Source organism: Chrysemys picta, chromosome 1, assembly GCF_011386835.1.
Source record: "Chrysemys picta bellii isolate R12L10 chromosome 1, ASM1138683v2, whole genome shotgun sequence".
Taxonomy (NCBI): Eukaryota; Metazoa; Chordata; order Testudines; family Emydidae; genus Chrysemys; species Chrysemys picta.
In genome coordinates this window covers 257,440,606-257,463,848 of record NC_088791.1, presented here as the reverse complement: position 1 = coordinate 257,463,848, position 23,243 = coordinate 257,440,606, and the positions used below count along the sequence as shown (strand labels likewise).

At 42.4% G+C, this 23,243-nt stretch overlaps 1 protein-coding gene and 1 long non-coding RNA gene across 3 annotated transcripts in view; both read left to right on the top strand.

Annotated features, from left to right (window-relative positions):
- The window catches only part of IPO5 (importin 5), an 84,319-nt gene that overhangs the window by 28,894 nt on the left and 32,182 nt on the right, over positions 1–23,243 (top strand). For both annotated transcript variants that reach the window (XM_005287026.5, XM_042843664.2), the window contains exons 11-21: positions 2,491–2,615; positions 2,704–2,793; positions 2,869–3,042; positions 3,344–3,562; positions 6,503–6,586; positions 11,580–11,712; positions 11,803–11,924; positions 12,572–12,668; positions 13,796–13,968; positions 14,570–14,681; positions 15,694–15,749. In XM_005287026.5, coding sequence (XP_005287083.2) covers positions 2,491–2,615; positions 2,704–2,793; positions 2,869–3,042; positions 3,344–3,562; positions 6,503–6,586; positions 11,580–11,712; positions 11,803–11,924; positions 12,572–12,668; positions 13,796–13,968; positions 14,570–14,681; positions 15,694–15,749 — 1,385 coding nt within the window. The remainder of the gene's footprint in view (positions 1–2,490; positions 2,616–2,703; positions 2,794–2,868; positions 3,043–3,343; positions 3,563–6,502; positions 6,587–11,579; positions 11,713–11,802; positions 11,925–12,571; positions 12,669–13,795; positions 13,969–14,569; positions 14,682–15,693; positions 15,750–23,243) is intronic.
- LOC122172508 (uncharacterized) lies at positions 16,607–18,625 on the top strand. Its single transcript, XR_006172884.2, has 2 exons — positions 16,607–16,735; positions 18,053–18,625. It is a non-coding gene; the product is annotated as an uncharacterized LOC122172508 (long non-coding RNA).

Below are 23,243 nucleotides of genomic sequence, written 5' to 3'. Positions count from 1 at the left end.
CACATCAAGGTGTACAGCCATAGTGTGCAACACTAGATGTGGTTTGAGCATTGGCCTGCTAAACCCAGGGTTGTAAATTCAATCCTTGAGGGGGCTATTTAGGGATCTGGGGCAAAAATCTGTCTGGGGATTGGTCCTGCTTTGAGCAGGGGGTTGGACTAGATGACCTCCTGAGGTCCCTTCCAACCCTGATATTCTATGTTTTCTATGAATGTGATCTAAGTCACAAACCACTAGCAGCCTTCTTGTGCTGTTCAATTTCTGAAATGAAAGTTATTAATTGTAGAAAACTACTTGGATACTTTGGAAACTGATTAATCCTTTGCTGTTCAATACCTTCAGAAGTGGCAGGTACCTAGAATCTTTATGTAGCCCCTTGGAGTTTGGGGGCTGGGTCTCATAAGAGTTGGAAGCACTCATTCTCACCTGACTTGCTAGTCAGTATGCCCTGATCCTTCCATTAAGCAAGGATGCAGCAATCTGGGTTGAGTGATAGTGACAGGTGAGGCACATGAGGCGTGTGCTCTGCTGGGAAGGAGAACCTGTTGCAATATTTATTTGGTGAAGTGGCATTGGTAGGCTAATAGGAGGGAAGGGCTCTTATTTGCAGGTAGGGAATAGAGGAGAGACAGCAAGGTTTTCTGATATTAAAACTTCAAAAATAATATCTTATTTAATCAACTGTTAAAGATGAATTGCAAAGAATTTTTGTTTCTCTTTTTTAGAGGTAAAATTCCAGTCTTTTCTCTCAAACCTTCCTTACATAAATTAAAGGTTGTAAGTTTTCTCCTCAGGGGGTGGGATGCCAGAATGTGAGCCCCAACAGGCTGAGGTATCAGCTCTCCTGACATCACATGAATGAATGCATGCAGGCATGCATACTAATAGCAGTGAGTTGGAAGGAAGACATACAATGTGATCTTCATGAATTAGGAAAAAGCAGTGAACTTGAGCAGCAGCAAAAATAGAAGCACTGTAACTGCTGCTTCCCAGCATCCACTATCAGAACTAGCACTTTCTAGCCTAGCTGTATGATGCAAATCATACAATCTTTCGCTTATAATGAAGCAAGCTGCAACTCGGATGCCAATCCATGGTGTTGGTGTATTGGTTAATTTTGCAGGAGTTGGAAACTTTTGTGTTGACTGTTTAGGGCAATCCTTTGAGTGGTGGGTTGGTACTACGCAATTACTATATTTACATTATCCTTTAGATTTTCTACAGTATAGAAGAAAGATCAGCCATCTAGACTACTGGGGTTTATGAAACAGTGGAGTAGTGGGAGTGGATAGTCCACTTTACCTCACTATAATATGTCTGACCAGAGTACAGGGATTTTAAAAAAAAAAAAAAAAAAAAAAAAAAGCCAGATGTTGAAGTAATTAAACATTTTTTACTTGACTAATTTATTTGGGATGGGAGAGCTGCAGGCAGCTCTTTTCTCTTGTGCTACAGTACTGTGGAGTATATGGTACACTACTTTACAGCTAGTAGCAAAAACTGACCTTCATACGATCCCAAACTACCTCATAATTCAGCAGATGTATGTGAGTAGCATTAGGGATCATGGTAGTAAGAGCCGAAGTGCCCTTTACAAGTTGTAGCAGTGGAGACCTGGTATCACTAATTCAAAATTCTTGACTTTTGATGTGAGGAGGAGTCTTTGTCTACCTTCTTCCCACAGCAAAGCAGGGAAAGAGAGTAGGATATTTACAGATTTGGCTGTATCTTTCCTTGTATGTTTTATTTTCAAACCCTCTTTGTTGTGGTACAAGGAAGATCACTGTGGGCAAAAGGGTATTGCTAATGCAATTCTCCACTCTAAAGTAAAGTTGTTAAGGAGAGATGGAGGTCAGGTGTCAGTCAGGCTAATAGGCCAAACATTTTAAAAAGAGTGAAAGTTAAATTCCTAAATCCATATTTAACCTTAGGCTTCAATTTTTTTAAAAAATTGGCCAATCCTTTGATAAACGTATTAGGAGGATTGAATAGGCTACATGATGACATTAGAAAGTTGGTGTGTGGGGGGAGGAGGGGAATTCTTTGTTAGTCTTTAAATTGGAATGTTCAGTGTTCTTACCTAGATTTTTTTTTTTTTTTTCTTTTTTTCAAACACTGAAGAAGAGGGGCAAGCACAAGAGTATGGAAATCACTGGTAGCAAGATGGAAGATGTATTTTCCTGAAATGTTCCTAGTTGACTTATTTAACTATTTCCAGACACTAGCACTAGGGATGAGGCATCAATAGCTTAGAATTTCTGTGTTCAGTTTTGGGCAGAAGGGTTTGTCCCCCATTTCCTCAAACTATCCAGAAGAAAAGGATGTCTGGGTACATGCAGGGGTTGGGTGGGAGCAGTTTTGACATATATAGATAAAGTATCCAGACATGTTTTTACAATTTAAAAATGAGACCTTCTGTATTCCGGTCTTTCCCTATTCTTATTTTCCAAAATGGATACCTTATTTTCCATGTAATGTCTTCTTACACAGCTGATTGGAAATACAGGCATGCTGGTTTGATGGCTCTGTCAGCTATTGGAGAAGGCTGTCATCAACAGATGGAGGGAATTCTAAATGAGATAGTTAACTTCGTTTTACTTTTCCTCCAGGATCCTGTAAGTTTAATGCAGTTGATTGGTCAAAATTTGTCATTTAACTTCTGCTTTTATAAACACTTACTATTTGAGGGGAATGTTATTTCAGCATCCAAGAGTGAGATACGCAGCCTGTAATGCAGTTGGACAAATGGCTACAGACTTTGCCCCTGGTTTCCAAAAGAAATTCCACGAGAAGGCAAGTAATACACAAGCCAAGATAAATTTTTGTTCCATTTGGAAACTTGTTTTGAACATAAACTATCTGTTGTAGGTAATTGCAGCTCTTCTGCAAACCATGGAAGATCAAGGCAACCAGCGTGTTCAGGCTCATGCAGCTGCTGCACTCATTAACTTTACTGAAGATTGTCCGAAATCACTGCTTATTCCCTATCTGGATAATCTAGTGAAGCATCTTCATTCCACCATGGTGATTAAATTACAGGAGGTATAATATGCTTAATGATATTGCTTTGTTAAAGTCTTCAGTCAAGTTTGCAAAACCCATTTATTATCCTACAGTAATTATTTGACTCTTGTAAAACAGCTGATATGAAATTTGCATTCAGTACCCATTAGTATAAAAAACCGAACATTGTGAATAGTGATGTGTAGACTATAACAATATTTTATCAGAATTATAATCTGTACATACGCCACATTTGGGGATGGGACAAAATTTAATTGAAATTGTAAGTGGCGTAAGTTTTAGAGACAAACCATCTTTTTCTTTTTTTTTAATCCCAAAGTTAATACAGAAAGGCACTAAGCTGGTTTTGGAACAAGTTGTGACTTCCATTGCATCAGTTGCAGATACAGCAGAGGAGAAATTTGTTCCCTACTATGACTTATTTATGCCCTCTCTAAAACACATTGTTGAGAATGCTGTACAGAAGGAACTTAGACTTTTAAGAGGAAAAACTATTGAATGCATCAGCCTAATTGGCCTTGCCGTTGGTAAGGAAAAGGTAAGTCTTTAAGATGTATACTGTTAACTGTCGAGTCAAAGAGAATCTATTTTTTTTAAAAGCCTTTCCACATAATAGTATGTTGCATTTCCTTCACTGACTGCTCAACCTTCAGATTTGTTCCTTTAACTGGGGAGGTAAATAAATATTTCAGCTGGCTTCGTTTGAATGGTTTTAGTTCTGTGCCTCATGTTGGTCTTTTGTTCTGTATTTCAAAGATTACTACCTTGTACTTTAGTCTTTGCTAGATTCAGAAGTATGATATATTCTCCATAATGCTAGACCCTGATTCTTATGGATAGGCAGCTTTGTCTGACATGGCCTGATGTGTGGTTGGAGCTTTCCTATTGCATAAATCCAGGGTTCTAAAAGGAAGATAAGAAAGAAGGCTTTGTAACCTTGGGAAAAGGGAGCAAATCACATTTTCTCTTTCTGTTTCCTGGCCCTTATTAAATACCTTAATTTAAAATATTGGCATATGAAGCTTAGTTTGATGTTGGGTTTTTAAAGCAAGTATCTGAAAACATTAACTTTCCTAGCTTTCCATGCACTTCTAGTAGTGCCACCAGAACTGGTTTGCAGTTTGCTATGATTCTTTATGTAAGAACCCAGATGAAACTGACAGTGAAGTTGCAGCAATGAATTATGGGGCAAGGGGATGGGAAGGAGTGTAGGAATAGTATACAGTACACTCCTGTTTATCCAAATGGCCTAAGGGACAGTTGAAATTTTTTGGATATCTGGGCAGTTGGATAAACGGAAGTGCTGTTAACTAACAGGGCTATATGGGGGAAACTGGATTTAAATAACAAAGATTTTCAGATAACTGCAATTATATTGTATTCCTTGAATTGGGTGGATAACGTGGGGAGCGGCTGAGAACACAAACATGACGTAGTCATGTTGCTTAAAGCACTACTAGAAGTTGCTCAGATAGTATGGTGATGAGTTCAGTATAGGGATAGAATGTGCTGTAGGTTGTGTGTATATTCTCTGCACTCAAGATGTAAACATCCTGAATTATGTCAGACTAGCTAGTGCTGCTAGCTTCTGATTCTGGAGTGAAATCAGAATAGACAGGAAAAACACTCCTAGGAAGTTTGACTCCCCGTGTCTTTCTGTATAAATGCTAAGAATTAGAATTATAAGTGCTTTTTATCTTCGTTTTCAATCCACTTCATAAAGGGGCATAAATACTATCCCCATCTGCAAGAAAAATGAGGTACAGATTAATTTGTCTAAGACCATATGGTGATTTGTAATAGAACTTGAGTCTCATGCCTCCCTATCCAATGTGCTCTCTGCAGTTGGCTTCTCCTTCTAGCTTTATGTTAGAGCAGGGATCAGCAACCTTTGGCACGCGGCTTGCCAGGGTAAGCACCCTGGCAGGCCGGGCTGGTTTGTTTACCTGCCATGTCTGCAGGTTGGGCCGATCGCGGCTCCCACTGGCCGCGGTTTGCCGCTCTAGGCCAATGGGGGGCAGTGGGAAGCTGCGGCCAGCATATCCCTTGGCCTGTGCCGCTTCCCACAGCCCCCATTGGCCTGGAGTGGCAAACCGCGGCCAGTGAGAGTCGCGATCGGCCCAACCTGCGGATGCGGCAGGTAAAACTGGCCCGGCCCACCCAGGATGCTTACCCTGGCGAGCCGCGTGCCAAAGGTTGCCGATCCCTGCTTTAGAGCATTGGTTCTCAACCTATTTACCATTGTGGGCTGCATATGCAGCTCTGTGTTATGTGGGCCACATCCACACTATATATAGTACATGTACATCTTACTAATTTTTTTTTATTTGTTATGACAACAATACGATTCAAATTGATATAGTACCTTTCATTTCAACACAGGCAAATATCTACCAAGAACATTTTAAATTAGCAAAATAAGTCAAAACATTAATTGTTAATGAATTTACTGGAAGGGTGGCATGGCATGGAGTATTGCCACCTTCACTTCTGTGCTGCTGCTGGCATTGTGGCTGCAGAGCCTGCCTACAAAGATGGGAAGCCCTTCCCGGTGCAGGGGCCCCCTCAGCCAGGGATTATTCTCCCCCACCAACCCCCAAAACACTGGGCTGGCACACATGCTTGCCTGGCAAAGACAGGGTTGCATGTGCAGGGCAGACCGGCCCCATTCAGGGACTGCCCTCCTATGTACCCAGACCCCCACCTAGGGACTGCCTCCTGGCACCAAGCAACTGCCCCCAGCACCCAGACCCCTCCAAGTCCTGCCTCCTAGCACTTGCCCCATCTTATCCATGGACTGTGCCCCAATATTTAGCCCCCCATCCAGGGACTGCCACCAGTCCCGTCCCCCCCCCCCCCCCCACCTAGTCTGTCCCCATGCACTAATTGCACCCTCCTCCCCGTGCCTGCTGGTCTCCTACCTCAGCTGTGCAGCCCGCCCTGCCCACCTGCTACTGCAGTCCTAGTGCCGGGGAGCCTGCTCCAGTCGGAGTCACGGGACCCTTAATCCTGTGGGGTGGGGGAGGCTCTGAGCACTGTGGCCTCCTGCTGATGCTGCTGATCCTGATCCTGATCCTGCTGGGGGTGGCCTGATGCTACTGGGCCTGATCCTGCCAGCAGGGCTGATGCTGGGTCTGATCCTTTGACACCCCATTTTTGCATTCAGCCCCCCCCCACAGTCTCTGCACATGGGGCAAGTACCCCTCCTGCCCCGCCCTAGTTACGGCCTTGAGGATGTCATGTGGGCCGCAGCTGTGTGCTGATTGGCTGAGAACCACTGCCTTAGAGCTTGACCATAGCTAAGGTTCACATCTTCAGTGGAAGATTGCTCAAGAAAATATTGCTATCTTATACTGTTGTAGGAATTTTTACTTTTTAAGTTAAATTCTTCTAAAAACAATGAATAACTTATGTGCCTCAACAGCAAAACAGCGCTGTTTGATATGAAATTTCACATGTGGGTGTATTTTATTTCTAGTTTATGCAGGATGCATCAGATGTGATGCAGCTGTTGCTGAAGACGCAGACAGACTTCAGTGATCTGGAAGATGATGACCCCCAGGTATGTCAGAAGATGCTCACTTGTAACAAATATCTGTTGATGCCTAATATTTAATGTCCTTTATCCTCTTGCCTTTTTTATAGAAAATTTCTGAAGTGTCACATGCAACATAGAAGTGTGTAACTGCTTCTTAAAAAAATTAGCCGTTCAGATCTTTTTGCCACAGAACCACTCTCCTAAGTCCACTACAATGCATGGGATCTTCCTAGTGTAGAGGTGGTTGAAAAGTGAAATTCCTTAAAATTAAAGGATTTGAGAATCGAGGAACTTAAGAAACCTGACTTGCAATGCAGGGAATGGTACATGGAGTGCCAGCATCAGACTTCAGCATATGAGTCTCTGTAATGGATTGTCTCTTTAGCACTGGAGCCATTAACTATATTCTTATTGTAAATAGTAAAACCACAATAAAATAGTAACTGTGAAAATGACCACAAATGAATTAAGATTTGTATTTAACTTCCATATCAAATTGCTCAACCTATATCATTAGGTTTTTTTTTTTCTAACTGGTAATACTGCAAATTCTACTTGAGATCTGAAAACCCAAGTGGTCATTTTTCATATCACTTCTACACCACTAATATTGTAGTTTGACCATAGCAGACTAACTTGTTGATGCACAAAGTAGAATAAAATTTAGCTCGATTGTGCTGCATTTTCTCAACAGCACCATTATTACTAAAACTTGTCAGGAAGAAAATATCTTCTGGTCTTAATTTCTTTCATCCTTGTACCAGATTTTCTGCCTATGGCAGTGCGAGCAGCAGTTCACCCCTATCTTATCTATTGTAGCCCTAGCTTTAAAGGATGATTTTGAGATGGCAGCTAGCAAAATCTTTTCCCCACCCTATCCTTTTGGCTACCCTCTGACCTCCTTCATCCATTTATTGCCCCTCTCCCTATGGCTGAGCTTGCCAATCGAAGCAAGCAGAGGGGCTCCATTTATGAAGAGACTTTTGGGAGATGTGAGGATTCTGTCACAGCTGCTTTCAGTCTGTGGACCTTTACTCTACTGTGCAAGTTTGTTGGGTCCGTTGCTTTCCTGCCATACTGTTTAAGACTTTTCTGGATACGTTTCTGTTTGGCAGTGTCAGTTCTCTTTGCACATTGGGACAGATAAATCTCTAAACTAAAATTTTACTCTTTTTAAAAAAAATAGTTTGCATGAGCAAAACTGGTATACCCACACTAGATAAACAGTTGAAGAGGGCAAAAGGGTCCAAAACAGTCTCTGGCAGGTCAAGTTTTTTTGGTTTGATCTTATTAGCTGTTTATAGCGGTCTCTATCACCTCAGAAGTGTGCCTTGCTGAGAAGAATCATTTCAGGGTGAATTAGAGTGGGGCAATATTGGTATTACAGGGACAAGAGGAAGTTAAAGTAGTCAAGACAGGAGATGGCAGGGGGTTTGCACAGATGTTCTAGCAAAGATAAAGGTTCAGCTCTTCAAAATATTCCCGAAAAGGCCATGCCAATTGAAGAGAAGGGTCCCATCGTAGCTTTTGTATACCTCTGTGCCCCCATGCAAACTGTCTGTCTTCACTTGTCAGTGGGGGTTAAAAGATTATTTTGACTTTCCAGCAGTATATTGAAGGTAAGCTGTTTTTGGTGGGGGTTTTTTGCAGCTCATAGACATCGGATTAATAAAATGTTATATTTAAACCCCATCTATTTGAGATGCTCTCCTGTTCATTCTTCCTATATCATAAAAAAATACTGTTCAGTGCAAAACTTGATTAATTTCCTTGAGTCATTCTGTACCTCTGTTTTTATGGTCTGCTACACTCTATTACCTAGTTACATGTTCTGTATTTTGAGGAGTTGTTGTTGGTGGGTTTTTTTTTTTTTCTGGATCTTGTCTCTTCATGAGTATCTGAAAATTAGTTCCTTTGAAACACACATACAATAGATCACTACTTATGTACCTTTTTTGGAGTTGACGCTTCAGTAAATCTTAACTTTGCAAATTACATAATTTTCTTTGAGAGAAACTTACTATTGGAGACCCTGAGGGCCAAAGTGGTTCCACTGCGTGAGCACTGCTCTGTGCTAGAGCCAGCAGATTGGGAGCTTGAAGATAAAGGATTTCCTAGTCAATGCTTTGCTGAGGGTATAGATTCATGTGTGGTGATGTATAACAGCTATGTCTTTATAGAACCACTTACTGGTAAAATTGATTTTTCTTTGCTTTGAGCTGCATTTTGTGCAGTTTGGCAATATATAGATAAAACATAGCAATTGTGTATGGGCAAGACCAGGTTTAAAACAAACAAAATAGCTGTGTCCTTGAGACAATCATTGTCCTGCGAGTCAGCAGTGTTCATCTTGGGAAAACCTCCCTGGAATCCAACATGAAAAAAGCAACTATCCAGCATTTATACAGCATCCTCCACAGATGCACAGTGGACTGCCTTGGATGTCCCAAGCATAAGCTTTCTTGGCACAGTGAACCATGCAACACCTGAACCTAGTAAGCTTGGTTCCAGAGGTGGTATGGAAGCCCAAAATCAGGTAGCTCTTCATACAGCATGGTTATGTGGGAGTTCCTGGTAGTGACAGTCTTTCTTCCATTCTGTCAGATTCAGTGAGCTGATCTCAATGGAGTGTGTGCAGCACTGTCCAGATAGGATTTCTGTTGCACAGTTAGTGGCAGGGTGCATCCCAGATATTCCTGAACAGTGTCAAGTGTGGCATTTGCTGTACCTTGGTGATCAGTTTGTTGGTTGCATTCTGATGCTGGTTGTCAGGAGGATAAATATTGACTAGGACTGGTAACATACAAAATTTCTGTTGGCTTCAATGTGCCTGTAACAATTCTCATGGAACGATTAAGCTCTTTTCTGTTAATTTAGTGTGTACAGAATTTAACCAAACTGGGGCACAATGTTCTCCAGCTGAATAGCAGAGAGTGAGCCCCAAATTATTCAGTGTTAGCATACTAGATCCCCAGATAGACCCTACCAGTTTAGTTTTTGCTCTTGATGTTTTGAGCTACTTTGGTTGGTCGGGGGTGTGTGTGTGAGACCTCGACCTCTAGATACACTGGCTTTGGATCACATGCCAACCACTGACCATTCAAAAAGATGTTTAAGCTCAGGTTGGCTCTGAGCATGCTGTAAATGGAAACATGTTGACATGGTCTTTGATGTACTTGGTTTTCATTTCCATGATCAAGATCAATGCCCATAAACCACCTGGAGATGGTATTTAGTAGGTCATTGATGGGTACATTAAATAAAGTTGGTGCCAGCACCAAGCCTTGTGGGAGTCCATTCTTTTGTAATCTCTAGGTGCTGGGTTTTGTGGCCCAGAGCTACCTGAAAATGTCTACCTCAGGCCATCAGCTCAGTTGCCATGACAATCCATCTAGGAAGCACTCTTGACACTTTGTACAGCAAACCAGCGTGCCAGATGGTGTCCTAGGCTGCTGTAAGGTTAAAAAAAGGACAGCTCCACTTTTCTGCTCTTGAAATCCATTCTCACTGTACATAGTGAGTACTTCCATTTGGTCCACAAGTGCTTCCATTTGGTTGGAATCATCACTCAAAAGTTGTTCTGTCATAGGCATAATTCTCTAAAGCATCATCCACTCCAAGAGTTTATAGCTACAGCTTGAGTGATATTGGATGATAGCTAGCCGCTGAAGAGTGGGCTTTACCAGGCTTTGGTAAAGTTGTCACCTTAGCTTTTTGATGTATCTCAAGTATCGTTCTCCTATATGACATGGGACATGAAGCTGGACAGGCAGTGTTGGCTTTTCTTCCCATGTTGTAGTTCTGGTGATACGTTTTCAAAAGCTGCAGGCTTTCCATGTGTTCATTTATTTTAGTGCCTTTCTTATTTCTTTCCTGGAGAATGTCTGAAAGTTTTTGTCTTGGTCCAACTGAAGAGATTCCTTGTAGTGGTGCCACTCTTTTTCTTTTATTGACCTCTCAAATTTTATCTTTGTCTGCTCTAGTGATGTTGGTCAGTTAACTGTTTAAGTAGGTCTGCACATTCTTTGTCAGACATGCTATATAGGCTTTCTGGCAGCCACGTGGGATGTTCTTGGAGGCAGCTTCAAAGATGGCTTTGGTAAACTTTTGAGGAAGCTTGATCTATTGAGATGTTATACGTGATAGACTGTATATTGGTCAATGAGCTTAGTGTAATTATTCCAGTCTGCCTTTCTGTAGTTCCAACATACCCATATTGACTATTTGTTCAAGGCTATGGTAACCCCTATTTGGGTGAAGATGGGGCAGTACAGCTGTGGGGTGAATTTCTAAAGACCCTGAAGGTGGCTAGTAGAGGGCAGTCTGTAACTGAGGTTGGAGGAGCAGCCCTCATTCCAGCAGGTAGAGTGAAAATTTGGTTGGTTAGGGTTATGAAGATGTAGTTAATTGAGATAGATCCAGTTTGTAAAGTCTGTCCCTCTTGGATCAGATTCTGTATGCTCCAAGTTGTGTGGTTGCTATTAGTCTCTAGCATAGATAGTGGGATGCTAGAGTGATGATACAGTAGGCCATAATTATTAGCCACTTTAAAGTTGTTGAGCCTTATGATGTCCTAGTAGTCAGATGTAGATGGTAGACTCCACATTGGTAAGTTGGGTCCTACATAAGTGGCTTGACCATGTTTTTTTCATGAAGGCTGTAATTTGAGATTGAAACCAGATATTATAGCTGACTGGCAATAAAGGAATTAACATGGGTTTCCTAACAGCAGATCACATCAATGTTGTGGCAGGAGGCAATGTTTTCGAAAACAGAGTGCTTTGTGGCTCTTAGGCAATGGACATTCAACTATAGCATCTTGAGGAAAGGATCAAAATGTATAGTATTTCCTTGTCTTTGTCTATATCCTCGGTAATTGTGATCCAGTAATCTGACCACGATAGATTTTTAACCACTTGTTATATACTGCGGTGCATTTCCTCCCATTTTGTTTTAATATACATTGAAACGGGTAATGATGAGTGTGCTTATGTGAGTTTTAAAACTGCTCTCACAGATATCTTACATGATCTCTGCATGGGCTAGAATGTGCAAAATCCTTGGAAAAGAATTTCAGCAGTACCTTCCTGTCGTCATGGGGCCTTTAATGAAGACTGCGTCAATTAAGCCTGAAGTTGCTCTACTAGACAGTAGGTTATAACGATTACTTTGTTTTGAAAAATCTTTGAAATAAAAGATTTGGCAGCATTTGTAGAACTTTTTTTTTCTTTCTACAACAGCCCAAGATATGGAGAATATGAGTGACGATGATGGTTGGGAATTTGTAAACCTAGGAGACCAGCAAAGTTTTGGAATTAAAACTGCAGGCCTTGAAGAAAAAGCAACTGCATGCCAGATGCTGGTGGGTAATGGGAAATCTTGGTCAGCTACTTCTTGCTAGGTTTTCTATGGAATTAAATTAATAGTTAAAAGTCAATAATGATTAAATCTGAATCCCATATATATAAGTATTTTATTCTTGCAGTACTAGGGTGTGGTTGGGCAAACTTTTTTGTGGCCAAAGATAACTCATTCATCCTCAACTTAGTGCTCGCATTCAAATTTAAGTAGTTTTCATTTTTAGGTTCATATTGCTGCAGTTTAGGTTTCAGACTCTGCAGATGACTTAAAAATACGGAAACTTGTTTTCTATTGGTCTTAAGTTCTGTTAACTTTTATAAAAATTAAGCCTTGGGACAAATGTAATGAGTCCTTTCAGATGTCAGCAAAAGGAGCCCTAGAAAAAGAATTTTCTATTACGTATCATAAAGTATACACATTTAGTCTAAGATATTCAGCCACTAGTGAAAAAATATACTCTGCCATCTGGCTCTTTCCAAATAATATGAGAAAGTGGTAAATAAATGCATTCTAACGTGGCTTTTCCATTATCTCTGACCTTAATCTGGTTGTCTACTATCCTCCTTGAACATTTCATAATTTAAAAATTTTAGTAGTAATGCTTTTTACCTAGTGCTGATAACGTTAAAATTACCTTTTTTGTTTCAGGTTTGCTATGCTAAGGAATTAAAAGAAGGATTTGTGGAGTACACAGAGCAAGTTGTAAAACTGATGGTTCCTTTGTTGAAATTCTATTTCCATGATGATATCCTTTTTAATATAAAAACAATAGAGATTAACTAGCAGTTTTACTTCTGAAAAACTCAAAACTTCAGCTGTGCTAGTCATCTTTCCATGAATATGGAGAAAGTTCAACAGTGTTTTATTCTAGTATCGGGAAGGTGTCTCTATAGCTAACCTCACTTTCAGTATTGTATAAATCGGGAGTTTAAATTTCTCCAACCTGATCCATTGCAAACAAGGTGTCAGTCCAGCAATAAATACTACTTTGACCAATTATTTAAATTCTTTGTCCGTTGGCTTGGGCGTCTAGTTTCAGTACATATGCAAATTAGAGTTTGGGTCTTAACTTCCTAATCTTACAGTATGCACTCGCCTCTGTATTTAGTTCGTCCAACTAAAAAGCAGCACTGACTATCCCTAAATGTCTGCCTTCAGCTCTTATCTGATGAAAAGCCTCCATAATATAACTCAGAGAGTGAGGAAGAAGTAAATAGGGTGGGGAAATGTCCAAAACAACGTTGAAGTATTATTTTGGTAGCTGTTTACTAGTCTTGCCACAATGGGCAAGGACAATTTTTACAACCTCAATATTTAGCATATGTTGTTGTGCTTCTAGATCATAGCTTTATTCAAATTGCACCATTAAAGGAGGCTGTTAGCTTTGGCAAAAATGTGCTATATTTAAATTTATGTATTTCTCCAATACTTTGGTGCTTGTCAGGTAAATAGTACAGGTACCAGCACAGTCAGTTAGGCATAAAAAATATTTGTCATGTTATCTTTCTAAGCTAGTCCAGTTCCTTTGGCAAATATGGCTTTTTTAGTTCTTTAAAAGAAAATTAAATAAGTAAATGTTAGTTGCAGCATGAATCAAGAAGCCAAGGAAATGCTTAGATAGCTCTTCTTCAACCTTAGTTTACATTGTAAATCTTTAAAACTTTTATATGGCAAACATAACTTTTTTACATCCAGTCTCTTTGATTAAATGTCTGGGTAGTTATGAAAATGAGTATGTTTCAGCTTGGGGTGACTGGTCATAGTTTAAGATGGGAATTTAGTACCTTTTTTTGTAGTATGTTTCCTGATGCTCATGTCATAAAAGTACTTCAGTTTGATCTCAATTATCCAGTATTTCCTTAATAATCAAACGTGTTCGTGTGGCAGCAGCAGAATCAATGCCTCTTCTCCTTGACTGTGCTAGAGTTCGTGGGCCAGAATATCTCACACAGATGTGGCATTTCATGTGTGATGCGCTTATCAAAGCTATAGGGACAGAACCTGATTCAGATGTACTTTCAGAAATAATGCATTCATTTGCAAAGGTGATCTTTTTTTCTTCATAGAACTGTTTATACCATTATCATTATTATTATTGAAAACGTGTGTGTGTGTGTGTATATATATAATATATATATTATAATTTTTTTTTTAGTGTCAAGGAAATTTAGTGCTTGCCATAAGTTTAAATTACTAATACAGGAGATTTTTCCAAGAGATACCTATCATTTGACTATATATTTTGTTAGCTTAGTGTAATGTGATTAATTTTCATAGCTAATTATTGAAAATGTCTATTGAATCTTATAAACGTAATTTTTTCTGGATTAGGGAACACAATTTTTCACTTGCATAGATAACATTTATTTAAAAACATTAATACTGAATATCAAACAAAAGTCTAGAAAAAACGCTAAACAATTTTTACTTATAATGTGGGTCTAACCTGTAAAATGTCAGTTCCTCAATTTTATAAGCCTAGAATTAATATGAAAATTCTTTTAAAAAAAAAGTTTGCTACTTTGTCAGTGGTAATCTGAAGTATAGCTCTAGTCAGTGTTTTCAATATGTTAAAATTTCACTGCCACTATTTGAGTAGTGTTTAATGTTAAAAACTTCTATTTTGAACATACTGTATTTCACTAGTGCATTGAGGTAATGGGAGATGGATGCCTTAACAATGAACATTTTGAAGAACTTGGAGGAATATTGAAAGGAAAACTAGAAGAGCACTTTAAAAATCAAGAGTTAAGACAGGGTAAGTTAGTGCCACCTTCTGTGTATTAGAATAAGTTTTATAATTTGCACTAAAGATAGCTCTCTAGAGCAAAGATTCTAAACATCTCATATTGACTGCTTGTTGAGTTATCCTCTCTTGAGTTACCTCACCTTGAGATCCAGCAGCAGTAAGCTGAAACTAGATACATTCAGACAAGAAATGAGGTGCAAACTGTACTAGTAATTGACCTTTGAAACACCTTACCAAAGGATGTATTCTCCATCATTTGAAATCTTTTCCAAAAATGTTGTAGCTCAATCAGAAGTTGATGTAGAAATCACTAGATGAAATTCTAAGACAGTCAGACTAGATCAGTGTTTCTCAAACTGGGGTTGCCGCTTGTATAGGGAAAGTCCCTAGCGGGTCGGTTTGTTTACCTGCCCCGTCTGCAGGTCTGGCCGATCGCGGCTCCCACTGGCCGTGGTTCGCCACTACAGGCCAATGGGAGCTGCCGGAAGTGGCGGCCAGCACATCCCTCGGCCTGCGCCACTTCCAGCAGCTCCCATTGGCCTGGAGCAGCGAACTGCGGCCAGTGGGAGCTGCAATTGGCCAGACCTGCGGACTGGGCAGGTAAACAAACCGGCCCGCCAGGGGCTTTCTCTGCACCAGTTTGAGAAACACTGGACTAGATCAGAATTGTCCCTTCTGGCCTTAAATCTGTGACAACCTCCCAATCCTACAGCAATGACTGTTTTTAGTATCCTTTTTCCCTGCTTTTCTGGTCTATTCGCTTTTCCCAGACCAAGGTTGCCCTTCTCCCATGCTCCCTCACATACTTGCTCCTAATCTGTTCAGTGCATTTTCCTTACTTGCCCAATGTCTCCTTCAGGCACTCTGACAGAAGGTCCTGAGTGCTTCACCCTGCAACTGTTTCTGGGGTCCTCTTTTATCCATTACTGCATTTTTATCAACTGTTCCTGCGCTTTTGCAGGAGTGGGTCCTAGAGAAAACTTCTAAACCGTACAGTTTGCACTTACTCCTTTTAATTTAGTGAAAAGACAAGATGAAGACTATGATGAACAAGTTGAAGAGTCATTACAAGATGAAGTAAGTTATTTCTTTTTTGTTTGTTTAAAAAAAAAAAAATTTTTTTTTAGACACTTTCAAATTCCACAGAGCAGCAGCTATGTGGAGACAGACATTACACCACAGTGACATGCTGCTGAATTGAAACAAACAACACCAAATCCTTTGAGACTTGCCCATATGGATCCCCAGTATTGGAGAAGTGCATCTTTGACATGTTTCCTCAGAAGTTTCTAACAAGCATTGTCCATTGGTGCTACACCATGTGCTGGAACTTGAAGATATATCCTAACTGCTGATGGAACAGGTTTAGAGCAGAGCTTTTCCTTATTTCCTCTTTTGAAGAGCTTTCCTCTTCTAAATCGGATTGCTTTTTAATACTTTTTCAATCATTGTTCTATTCCAAGTATTGTCCAAGGTTCAGCCCAGTTGTCCTGCTTTTTCATCTTTGTGCTTTTTGGGCCTGCGTGGTGTTGCTAACCCAAGCAACAGCATGACTCAAGGTCAGGTAGGCTGCAAGCAATTTGCCTCCTTCAGTGTCATCATATGTGTTGCTGATGATTGTTAGCTGTCATCAGTCCCTGGGTGGAGACTATAGAACCCGAAAGTATTGGGAAGGAAACATCTAACTATTTCTGATGGAGGAAGCTCCTAGGGTTTAGTCAACCAAGCCTGTATCTAACACCCAGAACAGTTAACATTTAAAGGGCCTTTGACTTAGACCTAATCACTGAAGATGGCTGCTTAAGGCCTGACAGAGGCAGTGCTGTAATTCCCAAAACTCTCCATGTTCAAAGGAGAGCATGAAGGTTGGTACTAAAGTCCCTCCAGTGCCAAGTCCTGATAAGCAGGGCTAAGAGTCCTGACTGTCTGTTTCTCAGTACTAGGACATTCTCAGTACCAGGACATTTGGTCTCTAGCTGGATGAAGAAGCAGAAAACGTGTATTGGTACATATTGGAACCACAAGTTATGCATCCCAATCTACCAGATCACTTCACTATCAGAGTAAGATTTTTCCACCTGTATTTCCATTTCAAGCTAACAGTTTAGCTCATAGGTGGGAAAACTACCATCTGCGGGCCATATCCAGCCCATGGGACCCTCCTGCCTGGCTCCTGAGCTCCTGCCCTGGGAGGCTAGCCCCGGCCCCTCCCCTGCTGTTCCCCCTCTCCCGCAGCCTCAGCTCACTGCGCCACTGGTGCAATGCTCTGGGTGGCGGTGCTGCGAGCTCTTGCCGGGCAGTGCAGCTGCAGAGCCCGGGCCTGACCTGGTGCTCAGTGCTGCGCAGTGGCATGGCTGGCTCCAGCCGGGCGGCGCAGCTGCCTCTCTTGGTGCTCTGGACGGCACAGCTGTAGCGCTGCCAGCCGCCAGTGCTCCAGGGAGCACAGTAAGGGGGCAGGAAGCAGAGGGGGTTGGATAGAGGGCAGGGGAGTTCGGGGTGGTGGTCAGGGGGCGGGGTTGTGGATAGGGGTCGGGGTGGTCAGAGTGGGGAACGGGTTGAATGGGGGCTGGGGGGGGGGGCGCAGTCAGGAATGAGAGGTGGAGGTGGTGGGAGGCAGTCAGGGGCAGGGGTTCCGGGCGCTGTCAGTGGAGCAGGAAAAGGGGGGGTTGGATAGGGGCTGGGGCCGGGCCACGCCTGGTTGTTTGGGGAGGCACAGCCTCCGCTAACCGGTCCTCCATACAATTTTGGAAACCTGATGCAGCCCTCAGGCCAAACAGTTTGCCCGCCCCTGGTTTAGCTTCTGGGTTAGTTGGGCACTAGATTGGGAACTCTACAGAGGGGAGTCCAAAAGATTATATTGGAAAGCAGGAAACATTCTACATGGAAAACTTCTTTGATGAATGAAGTCGTGGAAAGATTCTACTTTCTTAGAAAAGAATGGACTAGAGGTGGTCCTCCATCCTTTCTAATTTTTGAGTACCTAATAGTGAACTTAATGAAAGTTTTGACTGTTCATCTAGCTGCCAGTTCAGCTTTTCACCTTTTCAAAGCATGGATCATGAATTTTAATTCATTGTGTGGTTACAAAGCTTGTTCTGCATTCTCCCTCCAGTGTATGAATATAGTCTTTGTTCTGTTTCTACAGTGCCTAGCACAGTAAGATCCTGGTGCATGATTGGGGCTCAGAGATGTTACCACAGGACCAATTAATTAATCATACTAATGCTCATAGATCCACTGTTTTGAGCTTAGGGGCACATCACAGTTTTAAAAGTTTCCAAAATGCGCCTTTACAATGTCTCTCTCAAAAAATGTACGATTCCTACTTTGCGCTCCAGACACATTTATGAAAGCCTTATTTCCTCAATTTGTCCTCCTAGATCTGTGCCCAGTTTGAGAGCAGTCCTGCAGTGACTTCAGCTACTAATTTCTCTCACACCACCTGGAAGGTCACAACTGCTTGTTAATTTCCAGAACTGGGGAGCCATATGAGCAGTTCTTGAAGGCGAAAAAGTGGTGTCTTACCCTAATGACTGATTTTTGGAAAATGTCCATATGGATCCACACACCTCAGCCCATTCCAACTAGTCTCTCTCTTGTTCGGGCTATTCAGTTAATTGAAGGAACTGAGAGTGGTTGGGGTCCATGCCCTCTCTTAAATTCTCACAACTAAACAATGGGATGCAAGTGGTCTCATTAGACAGTACTTGATAGAAGTTTCCAAAATCATGTGCCAGGGATGCACTTCTCCCAAGAATATGGATGGACATACATGGTTATTTTGAGAAAAATCCGTTACTGTACATAATCATTCTGTGATGTATGAAATCTGTAAGGAAAATATTTTAACATTCAGCATTGCTATATTTTCATAGCTACTGAAATTCATTGGAAAGCAAATGTGAGTTACGTTTACTAAGAGTTACTGCTATACACCTTGTCATTTCAAAATATATAGAACACTTTTTTTTTTCTTTTTACCAAGAAAAATAACCTGACGTAAAATTGTTCCCATGAACTTGTCATGAGAGGAATGACTTAAATAGAGTAATCTTACTAAGCACATTAACTTCTTCTTTGAATAGTGTCCATATGGTTACTCCACTTCAGGATGTGTGTGTGCCCATACACTTTTGATCCCTGGGTCCACACCTGCATCATAGATATCTTTGGGCTCTGGTGAATGGGTGGGACAGATCTGCTGCTGCTCCAGTTGTTTCTCAGTTGCCTGTGGCTTGAGACAGAGCAGTGCACTGTTAGCTGTAGCTAGCCAGTGACTTGCTGCTCTTATTGTTTGTTCATTCTGTCATTCTTTTATTTTATATGTTTTTTTGAATTTGTTTATTTAACACAGCTTTGTGCTTTTGTGGAGTTCCACCTTTCCTTCTTTTATTTGCCCAATCTGGGATATTTTTATTCTTTCAGACCTCAGTCCACAGCCACAAGTAGTGAGTTATGCCAGCGGTTCTCAAACTTCATTGCACCATGACCTTCTGACAACATAGTTTGAGAACCCCTGAGTTATGCCCAAGATCCCAGGCTTCAAACTCTGCCAGGCCTGCCATAGGCCTTTTCCTTGCAGTGACAGGCATTCAATATGTCTCCACTGCCTGGGAGAGACTCGTGTCCCCGCCAAATGTACGATCTACTCAGGAGTTAAAAGCGGATCAAAAAAGTTGGAGATGAGACTAAAACTCCTGTTGATGGAGCATTCTCTGAGACCCTGGGGTCCAAACCACCACCTTTATACATTGGATTTGGTTGTTCAGAGCAGCCTGGTGCATCACAGTTGCTATGGTAAGCAAACCCTGGGGTCCTTCAGAACCATCCAGACTCCAAAAAAAAAAAAAGACCCCATTTTACAGAGCAGGATAAGAGCAAGGAAAAGTCTTGATCTGTGCCAGGACATGAAGACAGACTCAGGAATTGGTGAGGCTCTTACCCACTCTGGTCACAAGACTGCAGCATCAGCTAAAAAGACCACATTGCATACTGAGAAGCCATTGGTAAACAATCTAGAGTGGTGTCAGCACTGGACTCCGTACCTTCAAAGCAAATGAATTTTAAAGCGGAGCTGAAACTGTTGTTGATACAGTCTTATGTACCCAGCTGAGATGGGAATATGGATTGCACTTCAGTACCCTCTCCTGTACCACATTATATATGCTGAGTCCCAAGGGTCATTCTCCTGATTCTCTGGTGCCATCCTGGCTCCTTTTCCATGAGGACCTTCAGATCCTGGAAGAACTCAAATTGCTTTTACTGAGGGATACTGAAAGAGTTCTCGCTGGTACCAACTTATCTTCTGGAGTCCACTTGCCCTCCAGTCCTGCCATCCACAGTAATTCATCCTCTGGTACCAACACGGTCAACGGCCTCTCACAATTTGAGGGTACTGAGAGGGACTTTCAGCTGGTACCCCTATCCTCCAATACAGTCTTGCTGCCCAATTGAGTCTTGGCCTCCAGATGCAGTAACCAGACCCTTTCCAGTCCCCAGTACTGACTTGATAAACTGCTGGTACCAGTACCACTTGCCCCTCCGATGGACACTGCTGCGGGCACTTAATCTGATTCAGAGGTGTCCAAGGCTCCTCCTCCTTTCTCTTCTAGCCTCCCTCCCTTAAGGTGCATCCCAAGGAAGAAATTACACCCAGCAACTTTGGGGTCCTGCCCTCTTCCCTTATGCCCCATGAGAGTTGGCTTATTGGAACCCAAGGGCCCCTTATGGTGATCAGCTCTACAGGGTCACTTCTTGTAGGAGGGCATGCCAAAAACAACTGACATCCTCAAGTCCTGCTCCATAGGGGGAACTTACAGAGGAGCAAGAGCTGGCTGGAGAAGCAGAAATACCACCTTCCCACAAATCCTCTTCCTCACTAGATGAGGCTGTTATGTCTCCCTCACCATCTTAGGCTGATAATTTCAAGGCCTTTCAAGATCTTATAAAACAAATGTTCTTGTATCTCCTGTTTGAGGAGATACAAGAACATTCTACATATATCTCGGAGCAAAATCACTTTGCCCATCAATGATGCTCTGCTGGCCCCAGCCCATATGAGGTGGCATGGTAGCTAGAATTTGTCACACATGTATAAATGAGCTGACACACATTATATACCGCCCAGAAGCTTGGAGAATTCTTTTCTCCCATCCTATACCTAGCCCCCTGGTGGCTGAGGCCATTAACGAACAAAATAGGCACGGTTGGTCCTGTTCAACACTATCTGACGAGCTAAAATGGCTGGCCATTCTGGATTGTAAAAGCTACTCCTTGGCCTCTCTGCAATTCAGATTAGCCAATTACCAAGCCCTGATGGCAAAATATGATTTTACAAGTTATTCAAAGAGTACATCTTTTATTGAACACATGCTACAGGTGAAACAATTTCAAGCCCTCCTAATGGATGGCCAGACAGTCACAAGTGTTTTTCAAAACTTCACTGAATGCCGCTATGATGTCCAGCCTCATTTTGACAATACACCTCTACCTCGATATAATGCTGTCCTCGGGACCCAAAAAATCTTACCGTGTTATAGGTGAAACCGCGTTCTATCGAACTTGCTTTGATCCATCGGAGCGCGCAGCCCCATTCCCCTGGAGCACTGCTTTACTGAGTTAGAACACAAATTTGGATATATCAGGTCACATTATATCTGGGTAGAGGTGTACAACAGAACCCGCAAACCACAGCAAGGGCTTGCCTTCAATTCCTGGGCCATATGGCAGCCTGTACGTTTGTGATCCACTTAGCAGTGGCAGATTAGCCACTGGCCTGTGCCCAGGGGCCCCAGAGAAAAATCCGCTGCTGGGCAGCAGAAGCCCCCAGTGCTCCCTGACCCCTCCCTGGCAGAAGCCGCAGGACAGGCAGGGCAGGAGTAGCCCCAGTGCTCCGACCTGGTCCCCCACAGAAGCGCAGGGGAAGCCCCGGCACCTGGACCCTAGCTGTGGCCATGGGACTGGAGGAACTTTGGCTCCATTCTTGGGGCTGCAGTGGGGGGAGGAGGGTGCAGAAAGGAGCAAATGGGTTGTGGAGAGCTGCTGTGGCGGGGGCGTACAATGGGGGGACTGTGGGTGAACAGGCATGGGCCCCAGAGAAGGGGCAGAACGGGTATGGGACTGAAGGTGCAAGGGGTGGGGTAGACCGTCCTCCTACCCCCCCAAACACACTTGCTCTGGCCCAGGACCCCAGGAAACCTTAATCCACCTCTGCCACTTAGCAAGACTACACTCTTGGTGTCTTCACGCCTGGCTGAGAACTATCGACACCCTCCAAAAAAGTCTACTCAAGTCAAAACTGTGTCCATACCTCAGAGGTCCTTCATTCTCTTAATTGGTGAAAAGATTCTCTCAAAAGTATGCATGGGAGTTATGTTCTCACAGCCTCCCACCCCCAAGGATCATCACTACAGGTGCCTTCCTGCTGGGCTGGGTTATGCACTTCATGACTTCACAGCTCGCCAAATGGAACCTGCAGAAGGTGATCCTGCATATCAACATATTAGAGCTCAAAGAGGTCCATTACTCTTCTACTCAACATCAAGAGCACCCGATCAGAATAATTCTGGATAGCAAAGCAGTAGTGTATTATATCAGTCGTCAAGGAGGAGCAAGATTCTAGCCCTTCGGTGCTGAATCCATATCACACCACCTACAGATCTCTGTTTCACTACCAGGACTTCAAAATAGTGGTAGATTCCCTCAGCAGGCATTTCAACCGCTATCACAGGTGGGAGCTGAACAACGCGGTATTCTGAAAGATGTCATACCTGGGGTCATCTGGAGATAAATCTCTTTGTATCAGCATCCCAAGCGATGTGCAGACGACTGTTTGAGGGGAAGGCAAAGCCCCAATTCGATGCAACACCGTAGTCATCCTTTGGCCTCATGTATTGCTATATGCTTGCCCCGAAAGCCATTACTGCTCAAGGTCCTGAATAAGTTGAAACAGAAGCCATCCTTCTAACATCATCGTGGCCAAGATACAGGTATGATTCGCAGAGTTGGTTCATGTCTGACAGAGGATCCCCTTCTCCTGACAGTGGATCTTCTCACTCAAGAGTCAAGATCCATCTCCTGCCCCAACCTCTCAGTGCTTCACCTCAAGACATGGCTATTAGATGATTTTTTGGTGTAGAACAAAACTTCGCACTAGAGATACAAAGAGTACTACTTAATAATAGAAAACCCACTAAAAAGAAAAATTTATCTACAGAAGTGGAAACTCTCAGGCTTGATGCAGCCCCTGATCTATACCTCCTCTCGAATCTTGTCTGATGTACTTGCAATTACCTGCTAAATTAAAAAAAATTCAGAATTATTGCTGAGTTCAGTTTAAGTTCATGTGGCTGCCATCAGCTTCTCTCTCTCTCTCTCCCCCATACGCACACCCACACCCATTGAGGGATTTTTATTCTTTATCCACCCAACCACAACGAGGTTCATTAGGGGTCTGTTCTACACTTTTCCTCTTGTTAAGAAACCCATTCCACCATGGGACCTCAACTTAGTCCTTATTGTGATGAGGAAACCCCCATTTGAACCTATGGGGAGCCCTCCATTTGGCCCTCC